General features: G+C 51.9%; 6 protein-coding genes across 6 annotated transcripts; 4 read left to right on the plus strand and 2 right to left on the minus strand.

The window, feature by feature from the left end:
- Window positions 1-117: 117 nt before the first annotated feature.
- BROUX77_005815 (uncharacterized protein) lies at window positions 118-1,584 on the minus strand (the record flags this gene model as incomplete). Its single annotated transcript, XM_073750730.1, has 1 exon — window positions 118-1,584. One exon carries the CDS (start codon window positions 1,582-1,584, stop codon window positions 118-120), a length of 1,467 nt encoding a protein of 488 aa, XP_073603685.1.
- Window positions 1,585-2,206: 622 nt separating this feature from the next.
- On the plus strand, window positions 2,207-3,132 carry BROUX77_005816 (uncharacterized protein; the record flags this gene model as incomplete). The annotated part of the gene is made up of 3 exons (XM_073750732.1): window positions 2,207-2,374; window positions 2,434-2,452; window positions 2,528-3,132. The coding sequence occupies 3 exons, from the start codon at window positions 2,207-2,209 to the stop codon at window positions 3,130-3,132; spliced, it is 792 nt and encodes a 263-aa protein (XP_073603686.1).
- A 570-nt stretch (window positions 3,133-3,702) lies between these two features.
- On the minus strand, window positions 3,703-5,386 carry BROUX77_005817 (uncharacterized protein; the record flags this gene model as incomplete). Its single annotated transcript, XM_073750733.1, has 4 exons — window positions 3,703-4,576; window positions 4,651-4,861; window positions 4,920-5,067; window positions 5,147-5,386. 4 exons carry the CDS (start codon window positions 5,384-5,386, stop codon window positions 3,703-3,705), a joined length of 1,473 nt encoding a protein of 490 aa, XP_073603687.1.
- A 2,460-nt stretch (window positions 5,387-7,846) lies between these two features.
- On the plus strand, window positions 7,847-8,371 carry BROUX77_005818 (uncharacterized protein; the record flags this gene model as incomplete). Its single annotated transcript, XM_073750734.1, has 3 exons — window positions 7,847-7,888; window positions 7,978-8,103; window positions 8,189-8,371. The coding sequence occupies 3 exons, from the start codon at window positions 7,847-7,849 to the stop codon at window positions 8,369-8,371; spliced, it is 351 nt and encodes a 116-aa protein (XP_073603688.1).
- A 1,875-nt stretch (window positions 8,372-10,246) lies between these two features.
- On the plus strand, window positions 10,247-11,059 carry BROUX77_005819 (uncharacterized protein; the record flags this gene model as incomplete). The annotated part of the gene is made up of 1 exon (XM_073750735.1): window positions 10,247-11,059. The coding sequence occupies one exon, from the start codon at window positions 10,247-10,249 to the stop codon at window positions 11,057-11,059; it is 813 nt and encodes a 270-aa protein (XP_073603689.1).
- Window positions 11,060-11,793: 734 nt separating this feature from the next.
- On the plus strand, window positions 11,794-13,064 carry BROUX77_005820 (uncharacterized protein; the record flags this gene model as incomplete). Its single annotated transcript, XM_073750736.1, has 4 exons — window positions 11,794-11,814; window positions 12,240-12,375; window positions 12,481-12,534; window positions 12,667-13,064. The coding sequence occupies 4 exons, from the start codon at window positions 11,794-11,796 to the stop codon at window positions 13,062-13,064; spliced, it is 609 nt and encodes a 202-aa protein (XP_073603690.1).
- Between the last annotated feature and the right edge of the window lie 517 nt (window positions 13,065-13,581).

The raw sequence follows: 13,581 nt of genomic DNA on the forward strand, positions 1-13,581 counted from the left end.
TGCCATGATGTAATATTAGTTACACAATGTGTTCCCATGTCTATAAATTAACTAACCACAGCTTTGCTAAACAACCCTGGTTCGTTAGTTAATGTTTGTATCGTACAAGTTACAGCCCTATGGCTCATCCTCAAAAATCAATTCAGACCCGTGCCCTTGAGGCCTCGGGTTTCCGTTAATATAACCCTCCAACTGCCACAATCGCTTCCGCAAATGTATCGTCGCTGGCCGCACCAGCAATACCAACTCTGTATCATTCATTTCAGGGAACATGTCCAACACCTTCTGCAGGCCCTCCTCGCCAAGCAGTTTCGGGAGGTTGTGAATCGGCACGTGTGCATTGTACTGCGCGCCAGAGAACTCATACGTCTTCTGGTCCTTTGACACCTCCGCGGGCACCATAGCATCAGCGCTCCTTGACAACCAGAGCACAGCGCCGCGCAGTGTCTTTTCTGGCACAGCCCCTGGCAGGTCAGCCCACGAGGCCACGCTCACCAGCGGACTCAGCCACTCCGATCCATACGCCATTGGCGCCCTCGCACTTCTTACACCCTCCTCCTTCTCCTCCTGCTCCTGCTCTTGGCCCTGCTCCTCACCGCGAGCATTTGGATACTCCTTGCCCAGACTGGTCGGGTCCGCAAGCAGCGCAAAATCATCCAGCGCGCGCGCACGCAGCATCTGCAGCAGTACGTCGGTCATCCCATCACGCCAGACAGGCGGTGTCCGCTGTACCCAGGCCATGTGGTTTGCGCGGCGGGAAGCGAGGAACGGGAAGGCCTTGGGCGAGCCGGTGAGTCGCCGGTCGAGGATGGCTAGCGCATGCGCAGAGAGCGCAGTGTGTGCACGCAGGTTAGATTGTGTAGTAATTTGTGCTGAGGCCCGCGATGGGGAGCCGGGAGAAGAGCGCGGGGGCTGCGCGGGGGCATTGGCAAGGCGTGGTGTGGGGATGTAGGACGGGTCGGGATCGACGTCGGCTTCGATAGAGGTAGTGGTAGCGGCTGCGGCGGCGGCAGCCGCTACCTCCTCCTCCTCGTGCGCATCTTCATCGGTCTGCACCTGTACCTCTGCTTCGGTATCCATAGACATGTCCGACGGCTGGACCCGCAACAGCGGCGCATCGTCGATCATAGGCGCCCACCACGGCTTGCCAGTCTCTGGATGCTGAATAACCTCAAAAGAGGCAAGGAAATCACGCGGCAGGAAGGCATTTGTCAGAGGGTCAAGCCGCAGTGGACTAGCAAGCATGCGCGCATACGGACTGCGGCTGAGCAGGCGACGGAAACGGCCTACTGGTGGGCGTGGGCGCGGCTTGGGCGCGCGAAAAAAGCCTTGCGTCATGCGCCATTCAGGGTCCATGATGGGCGAGGCCGGGAGAGTTCCGGCGGCGGTTTTTATGGTCTTGGTGGTGGGGTTGAAGGCAGGCAAGGTCTCGAATGCCGAGGGGATATAGCCGGCGGGGTTAACAGGGCCGGAGGGTGTGGTTGGTGTAGGGTGGACATCAGTGCTAGATGTGGCTTTGGCAGCGTGATTAGAAAGATGGGAAAAGGGCCGGGAGAGGCCAATGGCTCTGCAGAGACGTGCCATGGCGATTGAAAGAGGGAGATAGGCAGGTCCTATTCAGGTTCAAGGTGAGGGGGAAGCTTTATAGAAGAAAATAGGTGTAAGGAGGGTACCATACGGCGGTATAACAGGCTATTCAGACTCCCAAACTCGAAAGAAATTGCACACCAGAAGGTTCGAGGTATTGTCGCCTCTAGTCCGGCCCCCCGTCCAGGCCGTCCCTCCAGGCTTTCGAAAGTGACGGCAGAAAAAAGAAACTGGTGATGCAATGCTAGGCGGTGAGAGACCGGGGTACAAGGCTGAAGGATTGTAACCCTAGACGCAAGGCTTAAAGACGGCTAAAATAATAGGCTCAAGCTCAAGCGGACCCGCCCTTGCCTTGGGGCGGCGCAGAGGACAGCAACTGCTCATTGTAATCGCGCAGAAGCTCTTTCCAGTTCGGGGTTGTGCTTGGATAGAATCCACGCGTGCCTTCCCTGGATACAGAGCTGTGTGGACATATGTGTGTGTGTATTTATTCTGCGAGGCATAAATTGAATTTCTGTGCGTGAAGTGTGACTGCAAGTTTTTGTCTTCTTTCTTTGAACACCTATTGTCTTCTTTTTTCCTCATTTGGTTTGCATTTCGTTTCTTTTCAGCTTTCGCCATGAACTACGCTCCCAAAATCGTTCGCTTTTCAGCCGCGCGCATGTGCCGCGCCGGTGTTCGGGGCTTTGCCTCTTCGGCCCTCCGCGGCTTGACGGCAACCCCCGGGGTCGGCTTCCATATGCCTCCAACGGCCAACATTCCCATGCCGTACATCACCGAAGTCACGGTATGTTGCTGCTTGCTGGTCTTGCCTCGTCTTGCACATGCTAACTGATAGTTACACAGACTGGCGGTTGGCGCACATGTTAGTCTCCTCCTAGGCCCCAGTCCCGCCCTCTCCAGAAGCCCAGCCGCTTCCTCCTAGACTAACCCCATGCAGACGACATCTTTTCCCGGTTGCTGCAGGAGCGCATCATCTGCCTCAACGGCAGCATCGACGACACCACTTCGGCGTCCATCGTGTCACAGCTGCTCTGGCTCGAGTCCGACAGCCCGGAAAAGACCATCACCATGTACATCAACTCGCCAGGCGGCATGGTATCGGCTGGTCTGGCCATCTACGACACCATGAGCTACATCTCGTCGCCCGTGTCAACCGTGTGCGTCGGCGCAGCCTCGTCCATGGCTTCGCTGTTGCTTGTCGGCGGCGCGCGCGGAAAACGCTATGCTTTGCCGCACAGCGCTATTATGGTGCACCAGCCACTCGGCGGAACACAAGGCCAGACCAGTGATATTTTGATCTATGCTAACCAGATCCAGCGCATCCGCGACCAAGTCAACGAGATCTACCGCTCGCATGTCAACGTCGCTCTGCCCAGCGACAAGCAGCTGACCAAGGAGGCGGTCGAGACGCTGATGGAGAGAGACAACTACATGACAGCGCAAGAGGCGCTGGCAAATGGCGTCATTGACGAGGTCTTGGTTCGAAGGACTGGCGACGACAAGGGCAGCAAGGGCCCGGCCCTGGAGGAGGCTTCCGCATAGAGGGGCATAATGTGCTTGGATCTCCTTTTTTTTGCTTCACATTACAGTAAGACCAAGAGCTTGGGCGATGTTAGTTCGTTAAACACAGGTCAAAGCACTTGGGTTATGACGTACAACATAGCATGTAGTTACAGGTAGTTATGTATGGTATGTATAACTATGTAAATTCAAACTGGATATAACCGCCATCAAATACGAGCCAAAAGAAAACAAAACGCCAGTAGATCCTTGTTGAATATCGGAATAATAAAAAAGTAAACATAACAATGCCACCGCGCCGCTGGGGAAGAAGCCCCGTGGTGGCCAATAAATAATAATAATGTGTAATAAACAAGGGGGGCCGTTGCTTCGACAGTGCTGAGACCTACCGAACAGCAGCAGGTGTACGCAACACAAGGTTAGATAGATGGTAATACTTTTGGGGGATCAAGAATAAAGGCGTGTTGAGAAAGACAGGAACCGAGATGCAAGGTTTCACAGTGCTGACTGTCGTACGACCTCGTCTTTTTGTGCTCGCTCCGGCACGGCGAATATACCAGCTATTGCGCCGCTGCTCACTGGCTGTGTCTTCTAGACATTCAGGTCGGTGCCCGTGGCCTTTGCAGCCTGCTCGGGATGTCTGGACTTGAAAGTCTGGATGGGCTTGCGTTTGATGGCATTCTTCAACTTCTCCTCGTCTCTGTGCATCCACGCCTTGAAGCTCGAGGTGCTGGCGGGGTAGAAAACGCGGTTGCGGTCGCTTTCGAGGCGCAGCAGCAGCTCGTCAATGTCCATGGCCTGGGCGGCCACGACGTCCATCTCATCGGCGACTTGGTCGCAGAACAGATCCAGCGGCAGATCGTTGACATCCATGCCAAAGGGGTTTTCAATCTCACGGCCGATGAAGAGAATACCGAGAATAATGTACGATGCGACCACGGTAGCCGGGATTGTGATCCAGCCCAAGTAGTTGAGCAGCTGGAACGGAAGCATCATGACGTACACCCAGGTGATCTGCGAGAAGGCAATGCTGTAAGCAATTGGCAGCGGCGTGGTCAGCACGCGCTCAGTGCCGGTGAGAATGTCGTTGAGCGCCGCAATATTGTTGTAAGCGAGCGTCTGCTGCATGGGAATCGGCAGCTTGCCGTCAGCAATCAGTGTGTCGATGTAGAGACCGAGGTAGTTTAGAATCTCCAGCGGCAGGTTTCCGAGCGGCTTTGCAGCACGCTTGATGGCCTTGCGGGGGTTGGACTCGGCAAAGGACACGCCCAGGTGCTCGCCGATGCCCTTGAAGAAGCCTTTTTTGGGCATCAGGATCTCGATCGGGACGTCCTCGCTGGCGCGGCCGGCAAAGGTGTCTAGGTGCGAGACAAGGTGCATCAGATCGGGATAGGCGGTGTACGGCTCGAATCGCAGCTTGTGCTTGAGGGCAATGGCGTAGGCGACGACTAGGTTCGAGGCAGTCCTACAGGTCAATGCATGTTAGTAAGCCTCAACTGATTGCAAGACAGTGGGTAGCAGTGTAGTGGATGTCCGTACATGGTGTGCAACAGATGCTTCTTCTTCTGTTCGGGATCGTTTTCCTTGGAATGGATCCAGAAGACCCGGCCAAGCTGCTGCGAGCACAGGATCAACTGGGCCCAGTACTTGCGGCCATCGTTGTAACGTTCATAGGCCGTAGAACTACGCAGCGACAAACCAAGAGATACGACGAAACCAGTCACCGTCAGTGCGACCGAGTTTATTCCCACTAGAAACGTGTTAGTCATAGGCGTCAATTTATAGTGAATAGGAGCAGAGGAACTCACGAGAGTAAACGTTCTTAGAGATAATGGTGATCAGGGAACTCCATGCGCCCATCCACAGCAACGGCACAATCATGGAGGGCACAATACTGCCGTGCATTTGCATGAACAGAGGCCACTTGGAGTGCTTGGACATGTCTCTGGGGCCTTTCTGTAGAGGATATCAGCAGCCATTCTCGACATGGAGCAGACTTCCAGGTAGATGGCGGCGTTCTCTGTAATCGACTTACAAAGTAGTTCTCCAGTTCGCTCGAGTTCACGCGGTTCAGCGGGTTGGGTGTTTGGCTGAGCACCGGGGACAATGGTGATCGAACAGTCCCATCGTGGCTGACTTGACGGGTTGGGTCGATGGTGAGGCCGAGGGCGCCTGCTTGAGCCGAAGCATGGCTGTTGTGAACCTTTTCCTCAGTGTCGGTCCGCTGCGGCGCCGGGGCCGACTTGAGAGGGGGGACGTAGCCGTCTTCACCCATTATGAATATGGATTTGTGTATGTGTGTATTTGTAAAGTTCGCTGATGGTCTTTTTTTTTCGTGGCGAGCCGGATGTTCGGAAGTCTCTAGATGGCGCCAAGGAGACAATGCAAAGAAACAAAGATGCAGAGTTTGAAAGCGTGTAAATGATAATCCAGATCAAAGGATGCTATTGTCCCCAAAAACGCAAAGCAACAAAGCACTTGGAAACGCAAAATAGAGGAAACCGGAGGCTTGTGGTCTCAACGAAGCAACATCTGGCGCTCTGGCGCTTATATACTTGAACAATACCCACAAGGACAAGCCCTGTCACGCACCCAACAAACACATGGGAAACGTCAGAGAGGTGAGACACAGACCAAGAAATCTGGGCATAAAAAAAAGGTGGAATTAAAGGGGAATAAAGAGAAATAAAAGGAGGCGAGGAGAGTCTCTGTCAGGATGTGTCCGAGACTAACGACAGGGGAGCACCAGTTCAGGGATGGATCCGAGAAGGAGGAGCCGGGGAGCAAAGGAGACCCTGCCAAAGAGATCAAAGAGAGAGTCAGGGAGTCAAAGAGTGAGTCTCTTTTCGCCCATTGTCCTAGAATAGGGTACATCTCGGACGAACTCAAGGGCCCTAGGCCTTCGGGGGTCTCAGCTTTAGCATGCGGACACGCTTCTAGCCCAGGAAATACCCTCATTTTATTTCCCGGGGAACAAACAGCCGTGGGCTCTGTTTAACGGCTCGCTGGTCTGGGACGCCAATGCCCTGTCGTTTGTGCCGTCTTGGGCCTTGTTCCTGGCTCTCGAGCAGTCTTCTCGCAGAGTCTCTCTCTCTCTCTCGCCGGCTCTGGAGATCCTCCATTGTATCGAAAGCCCGTCCCTTCAAAACTTGCCACAATCGCGATGGATGCTAGCTGGCGGTGGCGTGGCGCTTTATCCTCGTACAGGAATGCATGCAGACTTGCTGCTCGCACAAGGCACAAGATGCCGGGTCCCGGTGTCTGTCACTTCCCCTAAGCCTCCTCCACAGCCTCATCGGGCCACGGCCTTGCTCCCAATCCAGGTTGCCGTGTCCACTGCCAGCATTACGTGGCCGGCAGTGTTCTGGGCCATCCATCCCATCCTGTTCTTCTCTGCTTGTGTTGGCTGCCGAGTCGGTTGGTTGGTTGGTTGGTTGGTGGGCGTTGTTGTTTTAGTGGCTTGGCCTGGCCCCTGAGTCAACTGACAGGAGGACGGGCCCCTGGGTACACCCGCCGTATCCCCAAGACATTTGAGATGCAGGATGGGAGCTAGAAAAGTCGAGGCTTCGCATATGCGTCAGCAGATGACCCGTTCCTGGGGCCAGCGCCTAGCGCTAGTTGGTTAAAGCTAACCCTCTTGTAACCCTATGGATTGCTGCTCTCACCGCCCACTGCCTGAACCAATCTCGCTTTAGGCGCATGTTCGTCACCTGGCGGGATCAATACGCCCAAAGCTGCATCGCCCAGTGGCATCAATAGAATCCTGCCCAATACGATGCGGCATTGTGTTGCAGAGGCAAAAATGACCTACATGTGCGATGGTGAACGATAATATTGACCATGCACGAGTAGATGTTGCCGGCTCGAGACATTTCATTCGTGGTGGCCATAGATTTATTCTTTCGTTCTTTCTGGGTGGCTCTCCTGATTCTCCCTTGGGCCTCTCTGGGCCTCTCTTGGACCCTCTTGGACTCCGTCTCCTCTCTCCTGCGACGCTCTTCGACACTCCTTGATGTTCGTGTTTCATATTACGCCATTCTGCCTGCACAGATCCAAGACATGGCTACATCTCCTCTGGCCCTATTCGCAGAATCACCTTAGCTTTTTCTGTTGTAAACAATCACCACAAAATCATCGATGCGTGATAGTCACCAATAAACAAAATGGAGATCAGTTGCCCGCCTGATCAGATTACTTGCATATGAGGCCCTGTCCTTTGCTCACTTTCAGTCAACATCTTGCGAAATTGGCGCTTTCGGTTCCAGGGCTCAATGTCTCATTTCACCTTTCACGGCTGTTTCGTGCTGGCTTCTAGGCCTGTCTCACCTTTTTCTAGACCATAACCCTGTATGACACCGTATTAACCCTTGAAACTCAACTGACGACTGTGTGCAGCTGGCGTGGATGCTGTCAGCTGGTCTCCACTCAGCCACATAACCATATGGGGCGTCTTTTTGCCCTACTGCCAGCGCCACTTCCACAATTTGTCTACTCACTGAAAATGTAAATTTGTGTGGGCCATAGCCAAAAATTAAGAAAATAGTGGGTCCATTCTGGCGCCCCGGGTCCGTGATACACCGGAGGGACCAGCACGCATCTTTTTCTTTTCTACTGCTATAATACATCATCGTCATCACTTTGCCGTGACGCAACAGTTATCTTCAGCTCCGAGTCTTGACGGAATCAATCTTCTTTACCCCTTTTACCTTTTCTTCACCGAAAAAAAACCATCAAAATGTCTTACCAGAAGGGCGAGAAGGACTTCTCTGAGGGCCCCGTACGTCTATCCTGTCACGTTGCCATTCGGCGTTTCCCCGTGAACTATGGCACATCCGTATACTAACAATCTCTCTTTCAATTATATAGAAGGCTCACAAGATCCGCATCACTCTGTCCAGCCGCAAGGTTGAGTCTCTGGAGCGTGTCTGCAAGGAGCTCATCGAGCGTGCCCGCTCGAAGGACCTGCCCGTCAAGGGCCCCGTCCGCCTCCCCGTAAGCAGCGACCTCTCGAAATAAACAACCGCGACTTTGCAAAACACATCACACAGATCACTAACAATACCTTGCCGCTCTACAGACCAAGAACCTGACCATCACCACCCGCAAGACCCCTTGCGGTGAGGGCTCCAAGACCTGGGATCGCTTCGAGATGCGCATTCACAAGCGCCTGATCGACCTCCGTGCCCCCACCGAGGTTGTCAAGTCCATCATCGTCAACATCGAGGCCGGTGTTGAGGTTGAGGTCACCATCGCTGCTTAAGCGCATCCGAAAGGATGATTGGCTCCATTCAGTGCTGCTGAATTTTGTACGTCGGCTCGTGTGACAACTGGTAAATGTATCAAAGTAGCAGTGGGGGGTTAATGGAATGACACAATTCAAAAAAAATGAACAAAAATTGGCTACGAGGATTGGTTTATGGCGTTATTTGCTAAGAATAGAGGCTCTTTTTCCTTTCTCTCGATTTACCAGCCAAGCTGTCTCATGACATGTCATGTTGTGCATGTATTAAAAGTATTAAATGTACATGGTTATTTATCTCTTGTATTGCGATGCTTTTCCTTCACCGACCTTTGATGTGATGTCATCAGGGCCTGGTCTCTATCTGTCTGCATCCACTACCGCCCGATGACCCAATGACATGTAACACAGACTCCGAAAAGACTCTGTGTTGTTGCATACCAAGGTGCGCTTCCTATGACGACATCGCACATCTGGGTGTTATTCACTTGGTTGAGGTGAACGTCATGGAATCTTCCAGCCTCTTATGGTGAGCTTGGACCCATGGCAGATGCGCATGTCAGATGAGAGCCCAACTATACAGTGCTTTGTTCATGCACGTTGCGCCCGTACTTGTCTACATTCACACTTGATTCATACTACCATACTACCTGGATACTAGACATTGATTGATACGAGGCGAGCCCAAGGCATCATAACACGCATAAAACATCCAAGCGTGGATTACTTCTGACTGTAACGCGAAGGAATTGGGATTCCAGCTCAATGCAATATCACTTTCGCTGCCTCGATAGAAACACGTTGGGGCCAAGTGTAGTTGAAGCTCGACTTGCACGTAGTGTAAAGTCATGGTTCCACAAAATGTCCTCACTTAGGGTTACATAATGCAGCATAAAGCATTACAGTTAATGTATAAACACGTTCACTGTGTGCTTAGTCATACAATCGCGCTAGTAAGTCCACCTGGACCTCACAAGCTAGTTAACAAAAAAGCTCCAGCATGGCTTTTCTCCACGCCTTCTTCCCGGGGCCACCACCTCAAAGGCCATCCACAACCAACTGACAATTGCGCAAGGCGAACCCAATTCGTCACGAGTCGCACAAAAGACCACCGTTCAACCCGCAAGTTCATAATTGCGCCCAATCGCTTACACCGCCTTACTTCTCTCGTCACGAGCCGAACTAGCGGCTTGTCCTCACCTCACACCCTCACCCTCACCCTTTTCGGCTTCGGCCCAACATCCAACCAGCATTGTACAGAGCTTCAATCGAGTCAGCACAGCACGCACTGTAGCGCAAACCTGCACCTCTTTATCTTAGGCCTGACTGGCGTTATCTAAAGTTGACCCCAGTACCCGGCACAAGTACACTCGCCCGCTGGACCGCCGTCCCTCGACTCCGTTACAACTGTCACCTGCGCGTGTGTGTAAACAACAATTTGCATTTCAACCAACCCATGCTCCTCTAATCACTCGAGGGCGTGTTCTGTTGGAGCTTCTGCAAACTCAACACTGCCTCCAATCCACTCGGACCATTCACATCTGTCCATTTTTACCCGCTCATCTGCATTTTTATTGTCTTTTTTTATTGTTAACAATCTTTTCCCCATCTTTTTATATATAACTCCATCGGTAGCCCTGACAAGGTGCTATCGAACCTCGACCCGCCAAACTGGCTTCCAACAAACACTCTCCAGTAGCATCCAGTGATGGCGCTCTGGATTCTTTAACGGCCTTGTTCCCCGCATCAGTCCAGCTCTATGCAAAAGACGCCCTCGACCAGGCCTCCCTCCTCTTTTCCAACACAACTCGCGATCTTTCGCACGCTACTGGCCTCTCGCCCGACATCGTCTGCACAACTCTTGTTGCCGTAGTCGCTACCTCTCTTATCTTCGTCATGTCGCGCTTTCGTCACTCCTGGAGCAGCGATCATGCGCCAACTGGTCCCATTCATGTCAGTTCTAGAGACTATTCCTACATTACCCCGCAGGATGTCGACAAAGACGACTTGTTTGATCGCTCTTCCGATTCGCTTGAATCCCCCGAGCCCGACGATGATGTCATCTTTCTGGTATTTGGTGACAAGAAGCAACGCACTTGCTTCCCTCCCTACAGCATCGCCGATGGAAAGGTTTGCGTGCACGACCTTCGCACCCGCGCCGGAATTCTGTTTAACATCAATGGCAAGCCTTTGCAAAGCGCCCACCTGAAGTACAAGGGCCGAATACTTGGTGGTGAGGACGAGATTGTTCGCCAGTTCAGTGTCAAGAACAAGAGCGAGATTTCAATTACCCTGACAGAAGGCGACGAGTCAAGACACAAAAAGTCCAAGTCCAAGAAGAAGACCCGCAGCGGTAATGACTCCGATGTCGCCGACCACCCTATCCCCTCCTCGAGCTCCCGTGCAGAGACCTCCAAGGCCCAGCCTACGAAGCCCCTCTCCCCCATCGATCAGATCAACAGTATCGAAGAGTGGTTTGACACTGAGCTGCTTGATATGTGCCAAGTCTTCATGAAAACACCGCCCGCGGACAGCAAGAAGCGCGAGCAGGAGTGGCGAAGACTTACTGAAACCACCATGCAGCATGTAACACTCAAGCTGGATGGTATAGACCACAATGGCAACGACGCTGCGCGCTCCAGACGCAAGGAAGTTCACCAGCGCATCGAGGGCTATATGAGAATGCTAGATGAGGCTAAGAAGAAGTGAAGGTCCGCGTCTGACTCGGAGCCCTTATTTATATTATAGTCTTGATTTTTTTTTTGTTATTTCAGTCGTTCTTTTGTTCAGAGAAATATTCATTATTTAGAGTTTTGATTCACTACACATCCTTGTTCGCAAGCCGTATGACGAGTAAAAAGCGTCAGCATCCAAATCAAACATTGCGCGCATTTGCATGCCCAAGCAGCTCATCCGAGTCATCAAGGTTCAAAAAGAGGGGCACCGGAGGGGCCTGGAGTCCAAACAATGCTTTCCTCACAGGTCTTCAAATCCTACAGCCTTGAACACAAGGCATTAACCTAACCCCACTTTTATCCCTACGTCTAACCAATGTCTTGGATGTAAATTAGCGGAGCGATCTTCTTTTCAGCCTCATACACCTAGCCCTAAGCCACACTTGTATCACACATTCGGATGCACTTTTGTCCCAAAAGGGTTTAGTCTCGCTGTAATTACTGTGTTTGTAGCCCACCAACCGCACCGAATTTTTCGACTTTGGAAACCCTCCCCAGCAAAAACGACCACTCCGCCTAGGACAGCCACGCACACGAACCGCGGATTTACCGCTGTTCAATCTTTTTTGACATTTTTTCCAGCATTGGTCGCTGACAGTTGCTAAACACCGCAAGTTTTGTTCCTGTCTTGCCTGTTTGTCGATTCTTTTTCTTCTTTCATACCCGTCGACGAGTAACGTACCGCCCGTGACGAAACGAATATCCACGATGTCGACCTTCGAGCCGGTTGTAAGTCTTGCTCCCTTACTGTTCATCATCAAGGGTCGGCCAATATCTGCACATATCGCTCTCGCCGTCGAGATCGCCCAAAGGCGTACCGTCGTCGCTCTTAGCATCGATCAGTTTTCGACCATCTTGGCCCATGATCATTAGGATGAGACGATGGGAGGACTCTACACTATTCGACAACGAGACGACGAACCTCTCGGCAATCGTTGTCTCGGAGGGGAATACATCTGGCTTTCTGCCATTTCTTCGCTGCTCCAGCAACACATGCGATATACAGATACTGCCGCTGGTCCCTCGACTTACCTCTGTCTCTTTCAACATGACACCCACACACATAAACACACAGCACATACACCTTAACACATCGTTACTAGTGTCTATTGACTACAATTTAGAGCAAGCTTTACTAACCACCAACAATACAGATTGTCATCGATGGCAAGGGCCATCTGCTGGGCCGTCTGGCCAGCATTGTCGCTAAGCAGCTGCTGAACGGTCAGAAGATTGTCATCGTTCGCTGCGAGGCCCTGAACATCTCCGGAGAGTTCTTCCGTGCCAAGCGTATGTCTATTACCGTCGCTATTGATGCGTATTCCGGCTCTATACATGAACAAATCGAAGAAAGGAAGGACAAGGAACGATAGGCTAACAGTTTTTTTTTTACAGTCAAGTACCACGCTTACCTGCGCAAGGCCACCCGCTTCAACCCCACCCGCGGTGGTAAGAGAACACCCACCAAATACCCAATATATCACACGATAATGGAATGGGGTGGCCCCTCATGACCACTCTTCTATCCTCTCACGTGATGATGTATAACATGAACGGACGCTGACATGAACCATCTCACAGGCCCCTTCCACTTCCGTGCCCCCTCGCGCATCTTCTACAAGGCTGTCCGTGGCATGATCCCCCACAAGACCGCCCGTGGTGCCAAGGCTCTTGAGCGCTTGAAGGTCTTCGAGGGTGTTCCCCCTCCCTACGACAAGAAGAAGAAGATGGTCGTTCCCCAGGCTCTGCGTGTCCTGCGCCTGCAGCCCGGTCGCAAGTACTGCACCGTCGGCCGTCTATCCCACGAGGTCGGCTGGAAGTACCAGGATGTTGTCGCCCGCCTGGAGGAGCGGAGAAAGGCCAAGGGCGCTGCCTACTACGAGCGCAAGAAGCTGGCCCAGAGACAACTGTCCGAGGCCAAGAAGAACGCCACTGTGGATGCCAAGACTGTTTCTGCTCTGGAGTCTTTCGGCTACTAAGTTCTGAATATGACATTGACCGGGATTCTTTCCATGTCGCCTCTAAAGATTGCATTAAAATTACTAGATTGATGCTATGGATGGCCATTGGGAATGTTCTCTTTGTTTTTGGTTGTGTTCTTTTTGTTTTTTTTTCTTGCTGGGCTGGGGACACACAAAAAGATATGGTCAAAAAAGCTCTCGGTAACGAAACAATATTCGGTAACCAAAAAAAAGAAAGAAGGCCTGGGGAACCTGGAAATGGAAATGACATGAATGAATCCTGTGCATCGTGACCAGAGAGAAAATGTGTATGTGGATATGAAAGTGAATGCCGATGGGATGGATTGGCTGTATGAATTTCACGACAATAAGCGAGCATGGTGATATTGATACTGAGAGAGACCATGAGTCTTTGGATTAGCTATTAGTTTATATGCTAGTAGCTCATAAATATTGGCATATCGGTAGTATAAACGAGGACATGTCATAAGGGCAATTATATGAAGTTAAGATCTATGGCACAGGTAAGGGATGA

Source organism: Berkeleyomyces rouxiae (assembly GCF_048999995.1).
Source record: "Berkeleyomyces rouxiae strain 22BRR77 chromosome Unknown BrBRR77_ptg000007l, whole genome shotgun sequence".
Classification (NCBI taxonomy): domain Eukaryota; kingdom Fungi; phylum Ascomycota; class Sordariomycetes; order Microascales; family Ceratocystidaceae; genus Berkeleyomyces; species Berkeleyomyces rouxiae.